Source organism: Rhinoraja longicauda, chromosome 39, assembly GCF_053455715.1.
Source record: "Rhinoraja longicauda isolate Sanriku21f chromosome 39, sRhiLon1.1, whole genome shotgun sequence".
NCBI classification, from domain to species: domain Eukaryota; kingdom Metazoa; phylum Chordata; class Chondrichthyes; order Rajiformes; family Arhynchobatidae; genus Rhinoraja; species Rhinoraja longicauda.
The window spans coordinates 12,184,524-12,211,943 of record NC_135991.1 but is presented as its reverse complement, the minus strand read 5'-3'; the positions used below and the strand labels follow the sequence as shown (position 1 = coordinate 12,211,943).

General features: G+C 46.3%; 1 protein-coding gene across 1 annotated transcript; it reads right to left on the bottom strand.

The window, feature by feature from the left end:
- Positions 1 to 24,321, bottom strand: LOC144611215 (putative G-protein coupled receptor 139). The gene is made up of 6 exons (XM_078430264.1): positions 24,263 to 24,321; positions 22,505 to 22,629; positions 9,488 to 9,589; positions 7,749 to 7,873; positions 2,214 to 2,344; positions 1 to 955 (listed from the first exon to the last, which is right to left on the bottom strand). Exons 1-6 carry the CDS (start codon positions 24,319 to 24,321, stop codon positions 1 to 3), a joined length of 1,497 nt encoding a protein of 498 aa, XP_078286390.1.
- Positions 24,322 to 27,420: the final 3,099 nt, after the last annotated feature.

Genomic DNA, 27,420 nt, shown 5'->3' with positions numbered 1-27,420 from the left:
TTATGAGCGAACAAGTGCACGAATTACCCTCAGTGGGAATTTCACCGCGTTCATCAGCTCCTGTCTGAATTTACTCTGGGTCACCACGTATATACACGTGTTGGTACAGGTACTGAGAAGCTGTAAAAACGTCGCCGTGACATCTGTGATATAGTAATAACCAGTGGGGGAGCCGTCATATCCGATCTTCGCAATACCCGTAAAGATGTAAAAGCCAGCTTGTGTTGCCCACAGCAATATGAAAGTGCCCGTGACACTAAAGAGTAAAACAATGGCTTTCCTGCGGTTTTCCATCTCTGGGTCCTTGTCATTCTCTCCGTTGCTGCGGCCCCGGAGACCCCTGCGGACGCTGCTGGCCGCTAAAATCCGCCTGACCGTCAGCACATTGAGCAAAAGAATCAGAAAGAACGGGAGACAAGGGGTGAGAACGCGGTGTGTGACATCATATGCGGCCCATGCAGACGACGTATAGAAGGTGGGTTTAGGGAAGCACATCCAGGGAAGATTATCAAATTCGAAGCCAGGCTCCACCGTAAAACACCAGGGGATTTTCTCCAAACAGCCCAGCACTATCACTGCCCCGATAACCACAGCCGCCGTTCTCTCGGTACAATATTTTATTTTCAGCTTCTCACAACAAATGGCCACAAACCGATCGAAGGTGAAGGCTGCCGTCAGCCAGACAGAGACCGCGGTGGTTGCAAAGAGCAGGAATGTGACAGTCATGCACACTGGAGTAATGTTCAGAAAAGAATAGGGGAAGTAAATTAGAATAGTCTTACGTAGAAACGGATCAGTGATGCCGACCAGGAGATCAGACGCTGCCATAGCCACCAGGTAGCGTGTGATGCATTTGGAGAGACCGCATTTACCTCGACAGAGTATCACTATCGCCAATAGGTTCACTGTGAAGGAGAGAAGATACATTACTGTCACAAGACCTGCACAAATGTATCTGAGGAACGTTGTCCGATTAGAAGATTTTCAAACTTGGATGCGTTGACCAAATGACCCGACAGGTCAGACACTTCATCGTTTGCATCGCGGTGTCCACGTAACTCATCAAACACCAATGGACATTACGGTCACAGCTTTTAATTCCGCCCACATTCTTATCAACTGCCCTCCACATTGTAGTATCCAGCTGCCTTAAATGCCATAAACAGTAGTGATAGTAGTGACATTATTAGGCAGGTCGATTGCATGTGGGAGGAAAGACGAGCGCAGCTTGCGCGGAGTCGGAGGACGAACGATGAAACATTGCACGTGTGGCCCGGGAGGTAGAGATTGAACCTACGTCTCCGGAACTGTGCGACATCGGTAGTAGTGACTGTGGCGCGGTGGCGAGGATGTACAGAGAGTGACACAGGCCAGGATAAACAACGGGTATGGCGTGCACACTGCGGCAATTACAGAAGGAAAATGGATATCTGACCAAGTTAAACAAGTTAATTATTGAAACAGGAAACAAATGTTTGTTTAACGTCGGCAGCGCCGGAGTACTTCACGGAATAACTCACAGCATGAGCACGTACATGAAAATCAAACACAAAACAAATTACCGAAAACAGCGATAGTAGCTATAGTAGGGTTATATATATCTTCAATTCGATAGATCAATGGATATCCCATGGCTGTCAGACACAATTAACTCCTGTGGCTCCGTCAGTCCGTCATCGCCGCGGCTCCGTGGCTCTGCCTTCTGGTGCGCACCGAGATATACAGAGCGATGGGTCTCCAGCGACATGAACTCATACCTGCTAATCGTCATTAGTGACGCTCACGAAACAAACACCTTGCGTCACAACCATTGACTGCACCATGGGAGATTACAGCAAACAACTTAACGATCGACTAAAAAAAAACAAAGCGAGTCGCTGAAAAAGGAGTCTGGATAACGGTCATTATCCGAAACGTCACCGATACACGTTCTCCATGAATGCCGCCTGACCCTCTGTTACACCAGCACTTTGGGTATGTTTCACTGAAAATAGGAATTCACGATTTCCAATGAATGGATGGTCCATGACACTGGGTTATTTCATTTAATGTTGGTGTGATTTCGATGAATATCACCAGTGATCCCATCCACCACTCCAGCTATCGTATTTTTCCCCCAAAAATAAATCATTATTCGCGCCACGACGTCCCTGATATTGCAAGACAAATACTGAAATATTCGTTTGAATTTCCATTCGACATTTCTACCTTACATTTTTGACCACGAATAGCGATGCTGCTTCCGCGCCTTGATAACCGCATCTGGTCCAACAGTCCCCGGTCCAGGCGTGCTTCTCACACACTCCCTTCCTTCCATTAATCCCAGTTCCACTGAATATCGACCCTGAGGGTCCACCCTGATAAAATATTACTTTCGAACACAATAACAAGCATCCGCAATTGCTGGTTTATACCAAAGATAAACACAAAACACTGGAGTAGCTAAGCTGGGAATGTATATTTTATTATATGTTATGTAATGGCAGTTTCTATACCGTCTCAAAGTCCAACTTCGATAGCCATTATAGCTCGGGATGGAGCGGAGGTATAGCTGATGCACACACCGCACTCTGAGATAACAAAAACAAATCTTCCAAACGCTGTTTCTTGAATAATTGGTCTTTAATAAAGTAGCACAAATCAAAAGAGTAATTCATAACTTTTGGTTCTTATCAACTGTTTCTTCTGCAAACAATACAGTCGAGATCGTTTAGTCGCGTGGTCGTGGTTGTGGTAGTGGTCGTGTGGTTAAAAACAGTATTCTCTCCATCCTCCGAGACTAAACTGACCCCCAATCTCTGTGGCTACGTTAGCCTCCTCAGATATAGGCACTCCCCATTACGTATCAAATCACACCCACAAGCATGCAAAAAAAAAACAGAAACGAGAAATATTAAACAAAGCCATAATATAATGATAGTAACTAATTTAAGCGTAAATGTCTCCTACACATCGGCCCCTAATTGTTCTCTGTATACAACGAAGCAATTACCAATAGATATTAAAAGGAGCTATAAAAGCTTACGAATTTGCGACAGCATGTGATTTCTTCCTCCATGTCCGATCTGTTCATGAAAATGTCGTAACAGCAATGTTGAAATATGAAAGGTCTTCGAGAGAATAATAGGGTGCTTATCCTCTTCAGGCGACCAGCTAGTCTCAGAAGTCCTTTATCCAGTATCGGATCAAGCCTATATAAATGAATACTTCCATTAACACCATGCACACCAGATTGTAATGTTGATAGCTCTTCCTTGTATCCTTGTCTTTAACAGAAAGAGATAACTGCATTTTCTGCCTTAAAATGATCATCAGGCCATAAGCACGGTCCCCTGTATGATTCCTTAAAGACTTGCATCTCTTTGTCAACCTTTTCTTTCAGCTTGTCAGGATCCGTTTCAAAGCTGTTCATAGCATCCCGAGTTTCCTTTCTCTTACGAGTCCACTGCAAAAGCATTGTCTTTACTTTAAGAAACCAAGCTACCACAGTCTTCAACTTATTCCATGAAGAAAAATGGGTAATTAAATAGTTTGTTGATTCCAGTGGATCCTTGATAACGGCGTTCACTGATATATCTTGCTTGATCACAGGATCATTAGCAGAGATTTCAGTTTCTAGGTTACACCTTGGCCATTCTCGGTCTGGTTTACAGAAGTATTCTGGCCCATTGATCCATCTCCTACTGCTCCAGAATCGGCTTGCTGTTAATCCTCCAGAGGTTTCATCCGCAGGATTTTCCTTGGTGTTAACATACTTCCACTGTGATACATTAGTAGCATCCCTTACAAAAGAGATCCTGTTTGCTACAAATGTTAGGAAGAGTTTGTTTTCATTGTTGATGTACTTAAGTACTGTCATGCAATCAGTCCAGAAGATAGATGCCTCCCGCTAAAGCTGCAGTGCTGTTTGCAGTAATATGTCAATTCTGACAGCTAAGACTGCGGCTGCAAGCTCCATTCTGGGAATCGTCATTTGCTTCAATGTTGCCACTCTGGCCTTTCCCATTAACAATGCAGCATGTACTTCATTGTTATCAGTTTCCAGTCTCAGGTATGAAACAGTACCAGAACCATTTTCACTTGCGTCAGAAAAGTGATGCAGCTGTGCAAATTTGATTCGACCAAAGTTTGTAGGCTTCATACACCGGTCCACTCTGAACTCCGAGATCTTGTCGAGATCTACTAACCACTCTGTCCATCGCTGAGAGAAGATTTGCATTGTACTCTCATCCCATTCAAATTTCTTCTTGCAGACATCTTGTAAAAATTACTTGGCTGGTAGTGCAAATAAACCCAAAGGGTCGTAAAGAGAACCAACCACGGACAGGAATCTCCGTCTTGTACATGGTCGTTACTGAATCGAAATTCTACCCTTGAACACATCTGTTTCAACGCACCAGTGCAATCGCAGTACTCTCTCCATAGGCAGATTGTCTTTGTCCAAATCAAACTCCCGGGTCTCCTTGGCTCTGTTATCTAGTGGAATGGTTTCCAATACAGCACGGCTGTTGCTGGTCCATTTCTATGGCATGAATCCTCCCTTGTTGCAGAGGGAAGTCAGATGTTTTACCATTTGGATCGCTACCTGTTCCGTCGACATGGATTTTAAACAATCTTCCACATAGAAATTGCCCTTTACTGTGTTTGTCACTTCTTCTGGAAAGTGAGCTTCATTGTCCTCGGCGGTTTTCCTCAATGCGAAGTTTGTACAACTTGTTGATTACACTGCTCCGGTATTCAACGAGATCTTGTGGTGCATCACCATCCGGCCACGAAAGGAATCGAAAGGAGTCGACATGCTTTTTCGATACCTTGACCTGATGAAACATTGCCTTGATATCCGCCGCCATCAAAGCCCTGGTAAGACCGCACCTGGAGTACTGTGTGCAGTTTTGGTCTCCAAATTTGACGAAGGATATTCTTGCTATGGAGGGCGTGCAGCGTAGGTTCACTAGGTTCATTCCCGGAATGGCGGGACTGTCGTATGTTGAAAGGCTGGAGCGATTGGGCTTGTATACACTGGAATTTAGAAGGATGAGGGGGGATCTTATTGAAACATATAAGATAATTAGGGGATTAGACACATTAGAGGCAGGAAACATGTTCCCAATGTTGGGGGAGTCCAGAACAAGGGGCCACAGTTTAAGAATAAGGGGTAGGCCATTTAGAACGGAGATGAGGAAGAACTTTTTCAGTCAGAGAGTGGTGAAGGTGTGGAATTCTCTGCCTCAGAAGGCAGAGGAGGCCAGTTCGTTGGATGCTTTCAAGAGAGAGCTGGATAGAGCTCTTAAGGATAGCGGAGTGAGGGGGTATGGGGAGAAGGCAGGAACGGGGTACTGATTGAGAGTGATCAGCCTTGATCGCATTGAATGGCGGTGCTGGCTCGAAGGGCTGAATGGCCTACTCCTGCACCTATTGTAAAAAAAATACCAAAAAAACAAAACCAAAAAAAAAAGCCACCGGCTCTTATCTGAATCCGATAAGAACTCCGATGATTGAGTTCGTTCGGTCTGGATCCTGCAGCAGGTGACATTTTAGTGATTTACGCTTGAATCCCTCATCCCTCCTACTCCACTCCCACTCTCCCCGACCCCCTCACCCCTACCCCCACTCCCAACCTCCCCCACCCACATCTCCCCCCACCCCTCCCCCTCCTCACCACTCTCTCCTTCCCCCACCCCACTAACCTCCTACCCCCACACTCCCCTCCACCCACTTGCCCTCCCCCACTCCTCCTCCTACCCCCACCCCCATCTCCCCCTCACGCACTCGACCCCCATCCTATTCCCACCCCCTTTCCTGCTCCAACCCCCACCTCCACCACCCCCTCATCTATTCGAACCCGTCCTCGTCCTCACCCCACCCTCTCACCCCTCCATCCGCCCTCCTCCTCCCCCCATACCCCCTGCTCCTCCCCATACCCCCCTCACCCAGTCCTTCCCCACAACCTCCACCCCCCCTCCGCACCCTCCACTCTCCCTCTCCTCCCCCCTCATTCTCCTTCCCCCAGCGTGTCGCTGAAAATGGAGTCTGAATAACGGTCATTATCCGAAACGTCACCGATACACGTTCTCCAAGAATGCTGCCTGACCCTCTGTCACACCAGCACTTTGTGTATGTTTCACTGAAAATAGGAATTCACTCTTTCCAATGAATGGATGGTCCATGACACTGGGTTATTTCATTTAATTTTGGTCTGATTTCGATGAATATCACCAGTGATCCCATCTACCACCAGCTATCGTATTCCCCCCCCCCCCAATAAATCATCATTCACGCCACGGCGTCCCTGATATTGCATGACAGATACTGAAATATTCGTTTGAATTTCCATTCGACATTTCTTCCTGACATTTTTGACCACGAATAGTGATGGCGATATAATGCTGCTTCCCCGCCTTGATAACCGCATCTGGTCCAACAGTCCCCGGTCCAGACGTGCTCCTCACACACTGCCTTCCTTCCATTAATCACAGTTCCACTGAATATCGACCCTGAGGGTCGACCCTGATAAAATATTACTTTCGAAGACAATAACAAGCATCTGCATTTGCTGGTTTATACCAAAGATAAACACAAAACACTTGAGTAGCTAAGCGGGGCAATGTGTATTTTATTATATTTTATGTAATGGCAGTTTCTATACCGTCTCAAAGTCCAACTTCGATAGCCATTACTGCTCGGGATGGAGTGGAGGAAAAGCTGATGCACACACCGCACTCTGAGATAACAAAAGCAAATCTTCCAAACGCTGTTTCTTGACTAATTGGTCTTTATTAAAGTAACACAAATCAAAAGAGTAATTGATAACTTTTCGTTCTTATCAACTGTTTCTTCTACAAACAATACAGTCGAGATCGTGTAGGCATGTGATCGTGGTTGTGGTAGTGTAGTCGTATGGTTAAAAACTGTATTCTCTCCATCCTCCGAGACTGAACTGACCCCCAATCTGTGTGGCTCCGCTAGCCTCCTCAGATGTAGGCATTCCCCATTACGTATCAAATCACACCCACAAGCATGCAAAAAAAAAGAACAGAAACTAGAAATATTAAATAAAGCCATAATATAATGATAGTAACTAATTTTAATTTAAGCGTAAATGGCTCCTACACATCGGCCCCTAATTGTTCTCCGTATACAACGAAGCAATTACCAATAGATATTAAAAGGAGCTATAAAAGTTTACGAAGTTGCGACAGCATGTGATTTCTTCCTGCATGTCCGATCTGTTCATAAATATGCCGTAACAGCAATGTTGAAATATGAATGTTCTTCGAGGGAATAATAGGATGCTTAGCCTCTTCAGGCATCGCTAGTTCATTCAGGCGACTAGCTACTCTCAGAATTCCTTTATCCAGTATCGGATCAAGCCTGTATGAATGATTACTTCTTTTAACACCATGCTCACAAGCTTGTAATGTTGATAGCTCTTCCTTGTATCCTTGTCTTTGACAGAAAGAGATAACTGCATTTTCTGCCTTAAAAAGATCATCAGGTCATAAGCTCGGTCCCCGGTATGATGCCTTAAAGACTTGCATCTCTTTGTCAACCTTTTCTTTCAGCTTGTCAGGATCCGTGTCAAAGCTGCTCGTAGCATCCCGAGATTCCTTTCTCTTACGAGTCCACTGCAAAAGCATTGGCTTTGCTTTAAAAAACCAAGCTACCACAACCTTCAACTTATTCCATGATGAGAAATGGGTAATTAAATAGTTTGTTGAATCCAGTGGATCCTTGATAACGGCGTTCACTGAGATATCTTGCTTGATCACAGGGTCATTAGCAGAGATTTCAGTTTCTAGGTTACACCTTGGCAATTCTCGGTCTGGTTTACAGAAGAATTCTGGCCCATTGATCCATCGCTTACTGCTCCTTACTGCTCCAGAATCGGTTTGCTGTTAATCCTCTAGAGGTTTCATCTGCAGGATTTTCCTTGGTATTAACATACTTCCACTGTGATACATTAGTAGCATCCCTTAAAAAAGAGATCCTGTTTGCTACAAATGTTAGGAAGCGTTTGTTTTAATTGTTGATGTACTTAAGCACTGTCATGCCATCAGTCCAGAAGGTAGATTCCTCCAGCTTAAGCTGTAGTTCTTTTTGCAGCAAAGTGTCAATTCTGACAGCTAAGACTGCGGCTGCAAACTCCATTCTGGGACTCGTCATTTGCTTCAATGGTGCCACTCTGGACTTTCCCATTAAGAATGCAGCATGTACTTCATTGTTATCAGTTTCTAGTCTCAGATACGAAACAGTATCGTAACCATTTTCACTTGCGTCAGAAAAATGATGCAGCTTTGCAAATTTGATTCGACCAAAGTTTGTAGGCTTCATTCACCGGTCCACTCTGAACTCCTAGATGTTGTCGAGATCTACTAACCACTCTATCCATCGCTGAGAGAAGATTTGCGTTGTACTCTCATCACATTGGCCCGCTGTGGACCGTCCGGTGCGGCCTGCAACCACAACAACCTGACCGCGGGCGAGGACAGCAGGAGAAGGGAAAGACATTGTGGCCTTCCATCACAGTGAGGAGAGAGAGGACTGGAGGAGACTCACTGTGATGGATGTTTCTTTGATGGATGTTTCTTTTTTGTGTGTTTTTGGGGTTGGGTGGTTTGAGTGCCTGTTTGATGCTTTTATTGTTGGACTGTGTTTTTGGGGGTTTTGGGGTGTGTGATTTGAATGCCTATTTAATGCTTCTATTGTTGGACTGTGTTTTGGGGGGTTTTTGGGGTTGGGTAATTTGGGTGCCTGTTTAGTGCTTTTATTGTTGGACTGTGGGTGATTGAATTAACATTTTGTTCAAGATGGCCGCGCCGTTGTGTTTGGCTGCCTGCCACTGTATGTTTCTTTTTTTCCTAGTCAGATGTGCAGCACTTTGGTCAACGTGGGTTGTTTTTAAATGTGCTATACAAATAAATTGACTTGACTTGACTTGACTTGACATTCAAATTTCTTCTTGCAGAGATCTTGTAAAATTTCCTTGGCTGGTAGTGTAAATGGTGCAAGAAATCCCAAAGGGTCGTAAACAGAACCAATCACAGACAGGATACCCCGTCTTGTGCATGGTCGTTCCTGAATCGAAATTCTGAACTTGAACATATGTTTCAACGCACCAGTGCAATCACAGCGCTCTCTCCATGGGCAGATTGTCTTTGTCCAAATCCAACTCCCGGGTCTCCTTGGCTCTGTTATCTAGTAGAATGATTTCCAATACAGTCGTTGCTGATCCATTTCGGTAGCATGAATCCTCCCTTGTTGCAGAGGGATGTCAGATGTTGTACCATTTGGATTGCTTCCTGTTCCAACGACATGGATTTTAAACAATCGTCCACAGAGAAATTGCTCTTTACTGTGTTTGTCACTTCTTCTGGAAAGTGAGCTTCATTGTCCTCGGCGGTTTTCCTCAATGCGATGTTTGTACAACTTGGTGATGACACTGCTCCGGTATTCAACGAGATCTTGTGGTGCATGCTTTTCACCACACCTTGATCTGATGAAACATTGCCTTGATATCCGCCATCAAAGCCATCGGCTCTCATCTGAATCTGATAAGAACTCTGATGATTGAGTTCGTTCGGTCTTGACCCTGCAGCAGGTGACAGTTAAGTGATTTACCCTTGAAAACCGCAGCACCGTCGAAGATCACTCTTAAAGTTCCTTTCTTTGAATGATACCCCCATGGTGTGGGATGTACCAAAGCTCTCCATCACATCGATTCAGCTGGTCTTCTGGTACCCTTTCAGCATAACCATTATTAATCATCTCCATGAGGAAAGGTGTATATTCTTCATGAAATTTTGTATTTTTGCCAAACGCGTTTCAGATTCTGAAGGCGTTGTTCTGCAATGCAGCGGTTAATCGGCAGATTAACACTTTCTTGTTTGAAAGATAAGTCTAGGCAAAAGTGCCCTTCTATCAACTTTACTGAGTGATTACTAATTTCCAAAAACTTTAGCTCTTCTCTAGACATTCCTTCTGATTCCTTGCTGGTTCTTTCATTGAAGTCATCATCGTGTTGCTTGGCCAACAACTCCTCTAGATTTATAATATACTAGACCAAGTTGGGCCTATTCCTTGTAGAGGGGGGAAAGGGAAGGTGAGAGGGTTTGAGTGAGTGACCCCTGGCCCCAAAGCCTCCCCTGTATTGGTATAGCACCCTCAACTCCCCACTCAATCCCCCTTATCCCCCCTCCTCCCCCCACTGACCCACTCCATTCCCTTACCCACCCCCACTTGGCCCTCCCCTCCTCCCACCTGCCCCCCGCACTTCCCCCACCAACCCCCCCTCCACCCTCTCCTCCACCACTCTCTCCTTCCCCCACCCCACTAATCTCCTACCCCAACCTCCCCTCCACCCACTTGACCCCCCCTCCTCCACCTACCCCTACCCCCTTCTCCACCTCACCCACTCGACCCACCCATCCTCCTCCCACCCCCTCCTCCTCCATCCCCACCCCACCACCCCCTTACCTACTGGACCCCTTCCTCCCCCAACCCCTCCTCCTCCTCCCCAATACCCCTCCGCCTCCCCCCACCCCACCTCACCTATTCGACCACCGTCCTCCTCCTCACCACACCCCCCTCAACCCTCCATCCCCCCTCCTCCGCCCCCATACCCCCCTTCTCCTCCCCATACCCCCCTCACACAGTCCATCCCCATCCCTCCATCCCCCCTCCACCCTCCCCCTCCCCTCTCCCTCTCCTCCCTCCCCCTCCTTCTCCTTCACCTTCCTCCTCCCCATCCTCCCCCCTGACGCTCTCGTCACCCCCACCCCTCACCTCTCCCCCACCCCTATTGCCCACTGCAGTCACTATGGCGGGCGCCGCCCCCCGGGTTTGTTAGCTTCTTTAACGGCGTTTTTGGCTGCGGGCGCGGCAACGCCGCTTAAAGCTCCTCCGGGATTGGGGGAGACGAAAAGGGAGAGGAAAGGGGAGAGAAAAGGGGAGAGGAAAGGGGAGAGGAAAGGGGAGAGGAATGGGGAGAGGAATGGGGAGAGGAAAGGGGAGAGGAAAGTGGAGAGGAAAGGGGAGAGGAAAGGGGAGAGGAAAGGGGAGAGGAAAGGGGAGAGGAAAGGGGAGAGGAAAGGGGAGAGGAAAGGGGAGAGGAAAGGGGAGAGGAAAGGATAGAGTTAAGCGGAGGGACTGAGCCCGGCCCTCCCGTCAGTCGGGTGGGTACCCTTCCCTTTCGGAGCGGGAGAGGCGACTGCACCTACCGGCGGCCAGCGCTGCCCGATCTGAGGAATGTCAGGCACGAGGCATGCATGGACGGGCGGCAGTGCTCCCGAGGGTGGGGAAAGAGCGCATTAGTTAAAGGTCCGGGGGGGGCGCAGTATTTAAAAGTCCGGGGGGGGGGGAGCGCATTTGTTCAAGGTCGGGGGGAGCGCATTAGTTAATGCTCGGGGGGGGAGCGCATTAATTAAAGGTCCGGGGGGAGCGCATTAGTTAAAGGTCGGGGTGTAGGGAGGGAGCGAATTAGTTAAAGGTCGGGGGGGGGGGAGCACATTAGTTATAGGTCCGGGGGGAGCGCATTAATTAAATGTCGGGTGGGGGAGCACATTAGTTTAAGGTCCGGAGGGGCGCATTAGTTAAAGGTCCTGGGGGAATCGCATTAGTTAAAGGTCCGGGGAGGCTCATTAGTTAAAGGACCGGGGTGGTGCATTCCTTAATGGTCCGGTGGAGCGCATTAGTTAAAGGTCCGGGGGGAGCGCATTAGTTAAAGGTCCGGGGTGAGGAAGAAATGTGTTAGAAATGAAATTTTTAAACTTTAAACTCTCTCTAGCTTTAAAAATATAGCTTCAATTTGTATAAGAGTTGTTACATAATATGCCCAAGATAATGGTGAGTAATGTGGGCCACAAATTGTGGCGCTATGGTGTACCGTTTTGGCTGTGCGAACCACAAAAGTTATGGTGCACACATACACACGGACAGAGCTATCGGTGCTAGTGGAATCAAGGGATATGGGGAGAAGGCAGACACGGGTTACTGATTGTGGACAATCAGCCATGATCACAATGAATGGTGGTGCTGGCTCGTAGGGCCGAATGGCTTCCTCCTGAATCTGTGTTCTATGCTTATGTCGAGAATCCACTCCGGTAATGTTCTCACCACAGGTGCTAGGATGACTTGCCCCTAATTACCAGGTTTCTCTTTGCAGCCAGTTGATGGTTGTCAAGAATTATAGGGAGGTTTTTTTCAGCTGGGGAATCGGGCAGAGAAATAACAAATGGGGCTTATTTCAGAGAAGTGGGAAGTGTTTGTTTTGGGAAGTCAATTCAGTTCCTGACCTTTAGTGGGGAGTGTCGGCGAGCGGATGGATTAAACGTTCATAGATCTACGTAAGAGGCATCACAGGTAAATAGGGTGGTGCAGAGGATTTGAGGCATCGACCCTCATCAGTCAGGGAAATAAATATAGGCGTTGGCAGTCTATGTTCGGCTGGTCAAGAAGTTAGCGACGGGGCTCTTGGAGTGGTTTGTTTGTTTTTTCGTTACCACGCATAGGGAAACAGCCACTAAGTTGTAACGAGTGCAGTGAAGATTTACGACTGTGTGTCCCCGGAGGTTCGGAGCGGACTTACTGGGAGAGGTTGGACAAGCCAAGAATGTATTCTTTGGAGCGCAGGAGGATAAAGAATGATCGATCTCACAGAGGTGCATAGAATCATGTTGGCATGGTTAGGGCCGTGTTTCAAAATAATAACATAAAGCATTTGAGCAGGTACATGGAGAGGAAAGGTTCAGAGGGAGATGAACTTGCAACTCAAACGTACTATCCCTCACCATGTGACACAGGAACCTGCGTCTGACGAGTGTACCAGGTACACCACTGATATGTACCCACTGCTTCTAAACAGCCTGTCATCTGTTTGGTTATTTAGTCACCAATAAGCTCTAGTCTGAAAATCCAACGAACTGAAATCAACAGGTGTCGACATTTCTCAAAGGTGCAGATTAAACAGAAAACATAAGTATTGCCTGTCACAGACATCGACCCTTTAAAAAAATATCTGTCTTTGATCTCAGAACTGCTTCTTTCAGTTTCAACGTTTCCCAGTTAACGCCGTGAGTATGCACTCTTCAATTACTTGACAAATGCGCACAGCAATTAAGTCGAAGAGAGGCACAAAATGCTAGAGTACTTCAGCCGGTTGGGCAGCATCTCTAAAAAAAGTTATAGGTGACGTTTCAGTTCGAGATCCTTCTTAACTGAGTGTCAGTCTGAAGGAGGGTGTCGACCTGAAACGTCAACAATTTCTATCTTCAGAGATGCTGCCTGGCCCGCCGAGTTACTCCAGCATATCGTGTCTATCTCGAAGGTAGACACAAAATGCTGGAGGAACTCAGCGGGTCAGGCAGCATCTCTGGAGAGAAGGAATGGATGACGTTTCGGGTCGATACCTTTCTTCAGGCTCAAGACAGCATTTCGTGTCGATCTGTTGTTTAAAAGAGCATCTGCAGTTCCTTCCTGCACAGGAATCAACTCTGTGTGTGTGGCAGCACTTTCTGAACCGCTGCATGGACAGCCCAGACAGATGATTTGATGATATGCTTTTAGACTGCCCTTGCTGTCTGACGATTTGAATTCACATCGACCTGTCGACTGGTCTGTGTCGTTCACTACAAAATAAACTGCAGATTGAACAGAGCCTCAACTTGTGTTCACCGGCTGGAACTAATATTCCCCATTGGTCGAAGCGCACAGCACAGTTACCCAACTCCCCCCTTCTCAGATCTGAATCTGCTTTTCAATTTTCATCTTTATTCATTAAATTGCATGCTGGAGAGAGATATTTACTTATTTTCAACACATCTATTGAGATGACTATAACAAACAAATATATATGTGTTTTACCGTGTTTACTAGCGTGTGGAGAGCAGCAAGATGCAACAGATTAAGAACGGATACTGAGCCCGCGTTAAACCATTACAGTCAAACACCTGAAATAATGCAAAACAGACGATTGTTATCCAGTCGTGTATTTCATCCAAAAGATGGGGGTCGAAATTAAATGAGGTCATGCCACTGCTAATACAGACCCATCACTGACCACACTGATAATGCCGCTGCTAATCCGGAACCATCACTGACCACACTGATAATGTCACTGCTTATCCAGACCCATCACTGACTACACTGATCATGTCACTGCTTGTCCAGACCCATCACTGACCACAATGATAATGCCACTGTTTATCCACACCCATCACTGACCACACTGATAATGCCACTGGTCATCCAGACCCATCACTGACTACACTGGTAATGTGTCAAATTGTGTGTCGTAACAATGTGTCAAATAAACCTTTGCTCAGTCCGCCTTAACCAACATGATCTCCCGGTGGCTGAGCACTTCAACTCCCCCTCCCACTCGCAGTCGCAGTATGGCCTTTCTGTCGTGGGCCTCCTCCACTGCCGTAGTGAGGCCCACGGGAAATTGGAGGAACAGCACCTCATATTTCGCTTGGGCAGCTTGCAGACCAATCGTATGAACATTGACTTCTCCAACTTTAGATTGTTCCTCTGTCTCTTTTTCCCCCCTCTCCCCCACCTCCCCTTCCCAGTTCTCCCACCGTCTTCCTGTCTCCACCTATATCCTTTCTTTGTTCCGCCCCACTGACATCAGTCTGAAGAAGGGTCTCGACCCGAAACGTCACCCATTCCCTCTCTCCTAGATGCTGCCTGACCTGCCGAGTTACTCCAGCATTTTGTGATACCTTAGATTTGTACCAGCATCAGCAGTTATTGTCCTACACTGATAATGTCACTGCTTATCCAGACCCATTACTGACCACACCGATAATGTTACTGGTGATCCAGACCCACCACTGACCGCATTGATAATGTCACTGTTTATCCATACCCATCACTGTCCACATTGATAATGTCACTGCTTATCCATACCCATCACTGACCACACTGACAATGTCACTGCTTATCCGTACCCATCACTGACCACAATGATAACATTGAATAAATATAATTCCTTTGAATACATCTACACCCTTACCCAGGATATCTCACAATTGTTGCCCGTACACTGGTTTCGGAGCTGTCGGGGGAGGTTGGGCAAGCAAGGACTACGGGACTGCTTCAGACCACATTTGGACTACGCAGTAGCAGCTTGGGACCCATACACAATTAAAAACATTTCTTCCATCGAAAGTGTCCAAAGACAGGCAGCTCGTTTTGTTATAAAATCCTATGAGAGAGAAGCGAGTGTTACCGAACTTCTAAATTCATTGGGGAGGAACACTCTCCAAGACAGACGTAAAACCCGCCAATTACCTGTTTTTACAAAATGATAAATGGTCAGCTCGTCATAGATTACCACATCTACACCAAACCCATCAGGAGTAGATGGGGGCATTCGATTCAATTTGAGATCCCAGCTATCTAGACAGATGTGTATAGCAATTCATTCTTCCCTCGCACAATTAAAGCATGGAATAGTCTTCACCCTACTATAGTTACTCAACTAGACGCAACTACCTTTCAGGCAGCACTTCTCCAAGAAGCCCTCCATGCTTAAGTCCATACTCCGCCACCTCCAGTTTAAATTCCATTTGGAATATTTTGGAGGACCAAGAACCAAGAACAAGACCAAGATTAGCTCAGAAATCGGCCTGTCAACTGCTGAAGTGAAGTGTTTCTTTCAGTTTTTACGTGTACCAGATTTACACACCATGAAGGTAAACACGTTCTCATGCATTTCTTGATAAATAGGAACAAATATTGTCGGTGTGTGTGGCAGCACTCTCTGAACTGCCTTGTGGACAGGCCACAAGGACGAATTGGTCATTTGCCTCCAGACAAACCTTGTTGTCTGGTCTGTGGGCTTAAATTAACATCAACCTGTCGACCGGTCTGAAACCATTCATCACAAAATAAACAACAAATTGAACAGAGCCTCACCTTGTGTTAGAAAACATAGAAAACATTGAAAGGTGTTGTAGGACTAGCCAATTCATGACTGATCATCCAGAATCAGCACCTGTTCGTGGCTTCTCCCCATAGCCCATATCATTTGACTCCGTTATCTAGCTCTCCCTTGAATACATCCAGTGAATCCAATGCCTTCTGTGGTAGAGAATCCCACAGATTCACAACTCTCTGGGTGAAGAAGTTTTTTCTCATCTTAATGCTAAATGGCCTTCCCTTTATTCTTAACTGTGACTCCTGATTCTGGACTCCCCAAAATAGTCATTTCCCCCCTGCATCTAGCCTGTCCAATCCCTTAAGAATTTTACATGTTTCTATATGATCCCCTCTCATCCTTCTAAATTCCAGTAAATTTAAGCCCAGTCGATTCATTCTTTTATCATATGTCAGTCCCGCCATCCCGGAGATTAACCTGGTGAACCTGGTTACGCTACACTCCCGCAATGGCAAGAATGGGCATCCTCAAATTCGGATACCAAAACTGCTCACAATACTCCGGTTACCTCCTTGCTCCTGTACTCAAATCCTGTCGCTATGAAGGCCAACATGCCATGAGATTTCTTCGCTGCCTGCTGTACCTGTCTGCTTACTTTCAGTGAGTGACATGCAACGACGCCTTGGTCTCGTTGCACCTCCCCTTCTTCTTAATCTGACACCATTCAGGTAATAATCATCCTTCGTGTTCACCGGCTAGAACTAATATGTCCCACTGGGCGCATAGCAGAGTTTATTAACGGCCTCTTTCTTAGATTTGAAGCAAGCATTTAAAATTTAATTTGGAGCATTATGTGTTATTCGTTCAATTGTTAATGTTCAAACATTAGCAAATTTGTGGATGACACAAAGCTAGGTGGCAGTGTGAACCGTGAGGAGGATACTATGAGGATGCAGGGTGACTTGGACAGGTTGTGTGAGTGGGCAGATGCATGGCAGATGCAGTTCAATGTCGATAAATATGAGGTTATCTATCCACTTTGGTGGAAAGAACAGGAAAGCAAATATTGTCTGAATGGTGTCAAGTTAGGAAATGGGGAAGTACAAAGAGATCTGGGTATCCTTGTGACGATTCCGCTTATTTATGTCAATCTAGTTTATTAATAATTGATCCAAACACTTGCTCATCAATTCAAACCTTTAATGCAGCGTTGCGATGATTCCTCCAAGCCTGCTCCGACAGAGCCCACGGTCTCCGGAACAGGATGGGACGTACATACCCATACATACCAAGTCAATGTTTATATAGTTTCCAAATAACAGAATGGAGAGGGCACAATTGAGAGCCATGGAAAAAATGTTCATCCAATCACAACTAGAAGCTCCGTAAGCACTTCCCAGTCCCCAGTTATGACGAATCCCGTACATCCTATTGTTGTATCTGCTGGAACATTCTGTGATCTTCATAGCTCTGACTTATACCCAGTTGATTAAGTCAATTGTATTCTTCCTCTAATTTTCATTGGCAACCTGCTCGTTCACCATATCACTTGCTTTACTAAGGTAATTGCGGAGACTTTAAACTAGTACGGTTGGGGGGAGGGACTCAAACACAGAGAGCTAATAGGCAGTGTGTGAGGCAGGAGGCAGAAAAGGGAAACACTCAGACCCAATATGTAGGAGAGAAAAAAGTGAAAAGAAATAAACTGAGAATAAGAAATGATGGGTCCCTTAAATGTGTATATTTTAATGCTAGGAGCATTGTAAGAAAGGTGGATGAGCTTAGAGCCTGGATTGACATCTGGAAGTATGATGTTGTGGCGATCAGTGAAACATGGTTGCAGGAAGGTTACGATTGGCAATTAAATATTCCAGTATTTTATTGTTTCAGATGTGATAGAATCGGAGGGGCAAGAGATGGGGTATTGCATTGCTTGTCAGGGAGGATATCACAGCAGTGCTTTGGCAGGAAAGACTAGAAGGCTCGATTAGGGAGGCTGTTTGGGTGGAACTCAGAAATGAGAAAGGTTTAGCAACACTTATAGGGGTGTATTATAGACCGCCAAATAGGGAACGAGAATTGGAAGAGCAAATATGTAAGGAGATAGCAGATATTAGTAGTAAGCACAGAGTAGTGATTGTGGGTGATTTCAATTTTCCGTACATAGACTGGGAATCACATTCTGTTAAAGGGCTGGATGGTTTGGAGTTTGTAAAATGTGTGCAGGATAGTTTTTTGCGGCAATACGTAGAGGTACCTACCAGAGAAGGGGCAGTGTTGGAGCTCCTGTTGGGAAATGAGACGGGTCAGGTGACGGAGGTATGTGTTGAGGAGCACTTTGGGTCTAGTGATCACAATGCCATTAGTTTCAATATAATTATGGAGAAGGTCAAATCTGGACCAAGGGTTGAGATTTTGGATTAGAGAAAGGCTAATTTTGAGGAGATGAGAAAGGATTTAAAAGGAGTGATATTTAATGATTTTATGAAAAGGATATAATAGAGAAATGGAGGATATTTAAAGGTGAAATTTTGAGAGTACAGAGTCTTTATGTCCCTGTTCGGTGGAAAGGAAAGAATAATAATTTGAAAGAGCCGTGGTTTTCCAGGGAAATTGGACACTTGGTTCGGAAAAAGAGGGAGATATACAATAAATATAAGCGGCAGGGAGTAAATGAGGTTCTTTTTAATTAATTTTATTTAAATTTTAACAAAACAAATACATGCATGAACTCATAGTACGCGATGGTACCTACATTATAAATTCGATTATACATTTTAAATTCGATTATACATGTATTGTTCTGTATTATCTCCCCACCCACAACCCCCCTCCCCCACCCCAGTTAGAAAAAAGAGGAAAAAGGAGAAGCAGAAAGATTTTTTAAAAAATAAAAAAATGTAAAAGGAAAGAAAGAAAGAAAGAAGAAAGAAGGAAACCTGGAGACAAGAAGGAAACACTTCCGGCTAATTTCTTATTAAATTCAAAACAATCCTGAAATTAAATATTTCCAATTCTTAATCCTAGTTTTAAAGTGAATGGATTCCAAAGTTTCAAAAAGAAATCATATTTATTTCTCAGATTATAAGCAGCTTTTTTTAATGGGATACAACTACGCATTTCTGCATACCATCTTGCAATTCTTATTTCATTGTGATCTTTCAAGTGACCGCCACACATTTTTTTGCTATTGCTATTGCTATTTTGAGAAATCTTTTCTGATATTTATCTAAAATTAATCTTGGAAATATTCCTTTAGTATCTCCCAATAAAAACAACCTTGAATCAAATGGTACGGTCTTATTCATCAATTGTTCCAAAAGGTTTTTTAGGTCTTTCCAAAAAGGAGTTACCTTCGGACATGCCCATGTGGAGTGTAAAAAAGTACCCACATCCTGGTTGCATCTAAAACAAATTTCAGGTAAATTTGGATTTAAATTGTTTAATTTTTTCGTAGTTAAATATAGTTGATGTAAAAAATTGTATTTTACTAAACTATATCTCACATTAATAGTATTTTTCATACTTTCTAAACATAATCTTTCTCAACTTGGTTCATCAATGCTAATATTCAGATCTGTTTCCCATCTTTGTCTTGATTTTTGAATTCCTGTCTTTGGACTAGATTTTTGTAACAATTTATACATTGAAGATATAATTTTTTTAGTTCCCTTGCCCTGAATTAGGGATTCAATTCCTTTAATTTGAAATAAAAACATTGAATTATCTAATGTTTACCTTAAAAAAGATTGTAATTGATAATAGAAAAAAATACTATTCCCTGGAATTTGATATTTGTTGCTCAATTGAGAAAATGTCCAAAAAAAAATCCTTCGTAGCAATCTCCTATATGTTTAATACCCTTCTGTTCCCATACTTGTAATATTTGATTATTCCAAGCAAACGGTAGTAATCTATTTTTTACTAATGTAGTTTTAGCTGTTAGAAAAAATATTTTATCATTAGCTTTAACTGTTTTCAACAATATATTAATTAAATGTTTTAGCAAAGGTGACTCTTGATCCTTAACTAATAGCTTCGCTTCCCATTTATAGATAAATTCTTCTGGGCATAGTTCTTTTATTTTATCCATTTCAATTTTAACCCATGCTGTTTTTCCACCCTCTTGATAAAAGGATGAAACAAAACTCATTTGTGCTGCCAGATAGTAATTTTTAAAATTTGGTAATTGCAGTCCACCTAATTCAAATTTCCATGTTAATTTTTCCATAGACACTCTTGGCATTTTACCTTTCCAAAGAAAATTTCTCACAATTTTATTCAATTCTTGAAAAAAAAAATTGGTAAAGGTACAGGCAGTGTTTGGAATAAATACTGTAACCTCGGAAAAATATTAATTTTAATACAGTTCACTCTCCCTAGCAATGTAATTGGAAGATTCATCCATTTCTTCAAGTCCTCCTCAATTTTTTTAATTAGTGGTTTATAATTTAGTTTATACAGATTATTTAACTTATTATGTACTTTAACCCCTAGGTACTTCATGCCTTCTTTTGCCATTTAAACGGACTTTCTCTTTTACATTGATCATAATTACCTTCAGAAAGAGGCATTATTTCAGTTTTATCTTTATTAATTTTGTATCCTGATACTTTCCCATATTCTTCCAGTCTGAAATATAATTTTCTTAAGGATTCCAATGGTCTAGTAAGACAAATTAAAACATCATCTTCAAATAAAGTAATTTTGTGATTTTCCTGATTAACTTTAAATCATTCAATGTCTAAATCTGATCTTATTAGCTCTGCCAGAGGTTCGATGGCCAATACAAATAAAGCCGGTGACAAGGGACATCCCTGTCTACTAGATCTTTCCAAATTAAATGATTGAGAAAATTTGCCATTTGTCACCACTTTGGCTTTAGGTTGTTTATAAAGAGCTTTTACCCAGTTAATGAAACCATTTCCCAATCCGTACTTCTCTAATACTTTAAATAAAAAATCCCATTCTAACCTGTCAAACGCCTTTTCAGCATCTAAAGCAACTGCTACGCTCAATTCCTTTCTTTTCTGTGCTAAATGTAAAATACTTATGAATCTTGCTACATTATCAGGATAAATGAGGTTCTTGAGGAATATAAAGAATGTAAAAGGAATCTTAAGAAGGAAATTAGAAAAGCGAAAAAAAGATATGAGGTTGCTTTGGCAAGTAATGTAAAAGTAAACCCCAAGGGGTTCTACAGATATGTCAATAGCAAAAGGATAGCGAGGGATAAAATTGGTCCATTATAGAGTCAGAGTGGACAGCTATGTGCTGAGCCGGAAGAAATGGGGGAGATATTAAACAATTTCTTTTCTTCGGTATTCACCCAGCAGAAGGATATTGAATTATGTGAGGTAAGCGAAACAAGTAGAGTAGTGATGGAAATTATGAGGATTAAAGAAGAGGAGGTACGGACACTTTTGAAAAATATCAAAGTGGATAAGTCTCCAGGTCCTGATAGGATATTCCCTAGGACATTGAGGGAAGTTAGTGCAGAAATAGCAGGGGCTATGACGGAAATATTTCAAACGTCATTAGAAACGGGAATGGTGCCGGAAGATTGGCGCATTACGCATGTTGTGCCTTTGTTTAAAAAAGGTTCTAAAAGTAAACCTAGCAATTATAGACCTGCTAGTTTGACTTCTGTGGTGGGAAAATTAATGGAAAAGATACTTAGGGACAATATATATATATATAATTATATGGATAAACAAGGCCTGATTAGAAACAGTCAACATGGATTTGTGCCTGGAAGGTCATGTTTGACTATTCTTCTTGAATTTTTTCAAGAACCAGGGAAATTGATGAGGGCAACGCTGTGGATGTTGTCTATATGGACTTCAGTAAGGCATTTGACAAGGTTCCACATGGTAGGTTGATTAATTAGGTTAAATTGTTGGGTATTAATAGTGAGGTTGCAAGATGGATTCCACAATGGCTGAATGGGAGATACGAGAGGGTAATGGTTGACAACTGTATGTCAGGTTGGAGGCCAGTGTCTAGTGGAGTACCCCAAGGATCTGTGTTGGGTCCACTGTTGTTTGTCATTTACATTAATGATCTCGATGATGGTGTGGCAAATTGGATTAGTAAATATGCAGATGATACTAAGATAGGTGGTGTAGTTATTATTTAACAGTAAATTGGCTGGTATATGGATGAGAGGGGATTGGAGGGTTATGGTCTGAGAGCAGGTAGATTAGACTAGGTCAGAGAGAGTGGTCGGCGTGGACTGGTAGGGCCGAACGGGCCTGTTTCCGTGCTGTAGTTGTTATATGGTTATATGGTTATATGGTTACCATCATTTTCAGTGTAATCGTCTCCTAACATCGGAAGGTCTTCTCCAGTTTCGCCCATGCGTAGTAACAACATTTTATGAGTGTTTCCAATGCCTTTCATGCCCTGCATAAGCTTACTAATTATACATTTAACGATGGCATCCCCACGAATAAACATATCAAAATTACTCCGAGGTAAATGGCAATGTTAACAAACCAATTGTACCAACCGCCCAATCCACAATCTCCCCACTTCAAACCCTTAGTATATCGCCTTCAATTCTCGTGAGGTTCGCGCTTCGGTCCATAATTCCCATAATACATTTCCATTTTACAATGGCACCTCTTTCCCTAGGCAGCAGATAATCCAGTGCGTATCGGTTCTGCATTGAGAACAGCCGTAGGTCTGACAGGCCCTCATTTATTTCATTTATAGCCTCCACTGTCTTATTCCCCAGAATGGTGAGTCTGCACACAACAAAATTCCATTGTTGGATGCCATGGCCCCTGCGGTCCCACTTAGAGTTATGGTGCTAAATATTCCCCAACCAACGGAGTGACCTCTGCTATTACCGATCGCAGCTGGTTCCATCCAGTTAGCGCAAAATTCCTTAGAAATTCCTCGTGTTGTTTTTATTTGGCCAACGGTGGAGAAGCTGAAGCTCCACCGTACTGGGCAGGGTATAGTTGTGGGGGCAAGGATTTCTACCGCTACTTTGTCAGGGGTCTCTTTTCCCATTACCAGGAAATTGGTCCCTATCCCATTATTCAGGAAATAATATCCGGGTTTTGTATAAACTACTCCCGGGGTTCCTCCGTCAGAGACTGAAGTTGGACCAGTGCTACTCCAGTTATCATTACAGGGGAACTGGGAGTTGCTATCCACCGACATATCATCGGGTACATGTATGGTTCTATGGAGTCACCTCTTGTGCCAAAGCGTGGTACAATGGGGAAGGTATTGTTGTTAATCGCCAGGTGTGTCTTATTTCCCCAACCGCTGAGTGTCAGCCATCCTCTCTCAAGGTTAACACATTGGCTGGTGTTATGGCAAGTGGTCACCCCGGTGCCAGGGTGTTGGCTGCACCGGAATGTCTCCTTTGTCGTAATGTAGCTTACAGTGTTCTGGATGTTTACCACGGCACACCAATACCCGGTTCCATTCCAACAATTGGGGTATCCAGCGGTTGGTCCAGAGGTCTTTATACAGGTGGCTGGGTAGCTCTGACTTTGGGGAAATTTAAAAGTAATGTTCTTAACGGAAGGGTGTAAATAGTACCCTTGGATAAAGTAGCTGGGGTCCATAACTGGGATTGGAGTGAAAATACCTATTACCGAAGTGGAGGGACAACAAACAACAAATTCAGGAGAGTACAGTAAATTATGAGTCCGTAAAAACAAGTTCTGGTCGGCCTTTGTGTCCGAGACCTCTCTTTTTATTTTTGTTCGCCCCGGGAGAGTTTTTGGCTGCAGGTGGGGGTCGCGTTGGAGGGCCTCTTGGAAACACAGTCTATTGTATTGAGTCCCGGGATCTTCTCTGTCCTCACTAATGTTCCGTCTGCAAACAAAATCAAACTGATATTCCTGAAACCAACAAGGCAGACCCCACCTGTTGCGATCACCTAGCTCGACTTCCCTGGTGGTCTGTCGCAGGATTCCGTTGCAATAATTCTGCTTTGTGACGATCCATGATCCGGAAGCTTCCGGCGTCCCATCATCACACATCACTACGTCTCCTTTGCAGAGATGGAAGAACCGTCCACTTTGCTCGGGGTCACACCATCGGATTTTTCCTGCCTGTGTTACTGAGGCTAATGTTGTCAGGAGTCCCAGCCCAATTGCTGCCCCCATTCTGATTCTGGATTACCTGTAATACACAACACTCGCACCAACATAATATCAATCACAAAAATTATCCTATGTGGCGGTGCCCGGGGATTAGGCCACTCCCTGGGTCATTCCCCTCGGCACTGAGTGGACAGGGCTGGGGAGGGGTCTGGAGCGACGGGGTTTGCCTAAAGGGGCTAGAGTTGACTTTCGTGCGAGAGACTGAAGAGAGTGGATGTTCTGATGCTACATTAAAGTTAATGTTGATGCTTACCTGGCGTCTTGCTTGATTCCTGCTGCGTCCAGACCCACTACGCTGGTGATCCTCGTCATTTCCTCGTAAGTCGCGATGGACCCGAACGATCCTCAACCCGCACTACCCGGCCCTGCCGGTCAGCCGCCTCTGGACCCTGCCGTACCCCACCCCGTGGACCCTGCCGACCGCACCGCTCTCCACGCCGTGACGTTGATGCTGCCTCCCCTGTGGACCGACGACCGTGACTTCTGGTTTGACCAGGCCGAGGCGCAGTTCGCCCTGCGGGGCGTGACTGCCGACGCCACCAAGTACTTTTATGTTATCGGCGCCCTCGACCAGGCCACCTCGCGACGGGTCCGAACTTTCCTCCGCGCCCCCCCCCCCCCCCGGCGGGTGAGAAGTACGAGGCCCTCAAGGCCTTTCTTCTGCGGCAGTTCAGCCTCAGCGAGGCCAATCGGGCGACGCAGATCCTCCGGATGACGGGCCTGGGTGACCGCCGCCCGTCGGTGCTACTGGGCGACATGTTAGCTCTGCTGGGCGACCACGACACCTGCTTGTTATTTAAACACGCTTACCTGCTGCAGCTGCCGTCCGATCTGCGCCAGCAGCTCCTCAACGACCCGTTCACCGACATGCAGTCAGTGGGCGAGCGCACCGACGATCTCTGGATGGCCCGTCAGCTGGCCCTCGACGCGCTGGAAGTCCCTCCGACGACCGTCGACGATCCGCAGGTAGGGGGCTCGATCGCCCGCATCTCCACCGCTCCTCGACGTCCTTCGCGACGGGACCCGTTAGCAACGGCACACCCGGCCGGCAGCACGTCTTTCCCGCACAGCCTGTCGGCAGTTCCTCCGCACGCCACCGGAGGTCGCTGGTGGTCGGATCGGCCCGCACAGCCGCCCGTTTCCACAGACGCCTGCAGAGGGGGCTGGTGCTAATTTCACCGGCACTGGTGCATTTCCGTCCGTCAATGCCGGCAGCCCTGCTCGTTCCCGGGAAACGCAGGGGCCGGCCGTCAGTGATTGCTTCGGCGGCCGGCCAGATTCATCGCTTATTTGCGTGGGATCGCCGCACCGGGGCCTGTTTCCTTGTGGACACAGGGGCTGAGGTGAGCGTCCTTCCCCCTTCCAATGCTGACCTCTGCAGTGGTAAACGTGGGCCCCTCTTCGCTGCAGGAAACGGGACTCCAATCCGCTCGTATGGGGTACGGAGAGGGCCGCTTCTCATGGCCATTCGTCATTGCGGATGTATCCTAGCCGTTGCTGGGCGTGGACTTTCTACGGGCACATTCCCTGCTCATGAACGTTAAGCGGCAGCGTTTGGTGCACTCCGTCACCTTGCAGCCTGTTTCCCTCCGCGTGGGCGGCCCGGTCGTGCTGCCTGATGGGCCCCTGTCGTCCGTGGACGCTACGTTCTCGCGAATTCTGGCTGAGTTCCCCGATATCCTGGACCCCCGGTTCCATTCCTCCGCCCCGATACACGGGGTGGAGCATCACATTCCCACCAGTGGCCCGCCCTTGTACGCCCGCCCTTCCACCGGACAAGCTCCGTCTCGCTCGGGAGGAGTTCCGCCTTATGGAGTCCCTGTGTATTGTGCGCCACTCAGACAGCCCGTGGGCGTCCCCGCTCCATATGGTCCCCAAGTCAGACGGTCGTTGGCGCCCTTGCGGTGACTACCGTCGGCTTAACGATGCAACCATCGCTGACAGGTATCTGGTCCCCCACATTCAGGATTTTAACGCACACCTGGCTGGGGCCACGGTGTTTTCCAAGGTCGATCTGGTCCGTGGCTGCAATCAGATTCCCGTCCACCCCGACGACGTCCCCAAAACGGCCATCGTGAAACCATTTGGCTTTTTCAAATTCCTCCCTATGCCGTTTGGACTTAACAACGCTGCACAAGCTTTTCAGCGGCTCATGGACTGTATGTGCCGTGGCCTGGACTTTGTGTTCGTGTACCTCGATGACATTTTGGTGGCAAGCCGCTCGAGACAGGAGCATGCTGGCCATCTCCGCCAGCTATGCCAGCGCCTCAGCGATCATGGGCTGGCCATCAACATCGCCAAATGCCGTTTCGGGGTGTCGTCCATCAATTTCCTGGGCCATCACGTGACTCCGCACGGGGCACTGCCGCTCCCGGACAAAGTGGATACGGTGCACCAGTTTCCACGCCCGACCACCGTGAGGGGCCTCCAGGAGTTCGTTGGGATGGTGGCCTTTTACCACCGATTTGTGCCGCCTGCAGCACGGATCATGCGCCCGCTGTTCCACCTCATGGCGGGTAAGTGCAAGGATGTCGAGTGGACTGACGATGCGGTGGCGGCGTTCCAACACGCCAAGGACGCCCTGGCTGCGGCCACGATGCTCGTGCACCCACGGGCGGATGCACCAACCAACCTGACGGTCGACTCTTCGGATGTGGCGGTTCGGGCGGTGCTAGAACAACAGATTGATGGGTGTTGGAAGCCTCTCGCTTTCTTTAGCTGGCACCTCAGCGGCATACAGCGGAACTACAATGCCTTTTACCGCGAGCTCCTTGCCCTTTACCTTGCAGTCCGCCGCTTCCGCTACTTCCTCGAGAGGCGAGCCTTCACCGCGTACACTGACCACAAGCCCCTCACGTTTGCGTTCGCCAACGTGTCCGACCCGTGGTCAGCTCGCCAGCAGCGGCTGTTGGCTTTCGTCTCGGAGTACACTACCTCCATCCGTTTCATCAGGGGCAAAGACAACAGAGTGGCCGACGCCTTGTCTCGACCCGCGGTCCCCGCCGTCCTGCAAGTGGCCGGTGGCACCGACTACTCAGCCCTGGCGGCGGCCCAGTTAACGGACGAGGAGATGTCCGCCTATCGTACCGCCGTTTCCGGCCTGCGGTTGGAGGACGTTCCCTGTGGCGCTCGGGACGCGACGCTGCTGTGCGATGTCTCCACCGGGCAGCCGCACCCCATCGTTCACGTTGCCTGGCGGCGCAGGGTGTTTGAGGTGCTCCACGGGCTGGTCCACTCTTCCATTCGGGCGACGACGACCCTCGTGGCTTCCCGTTTCGTGTGGCGTAAACAGGTTGGACATTGGGCGCGCACCTGCATCCCGTGCCAAACTGCAAAAGTACAGCGGCATGTGCGAGCGTCGCTCCAGGAGTTCATCGTCCCTCGACAGTGATTTGACCACATCCACGTGGA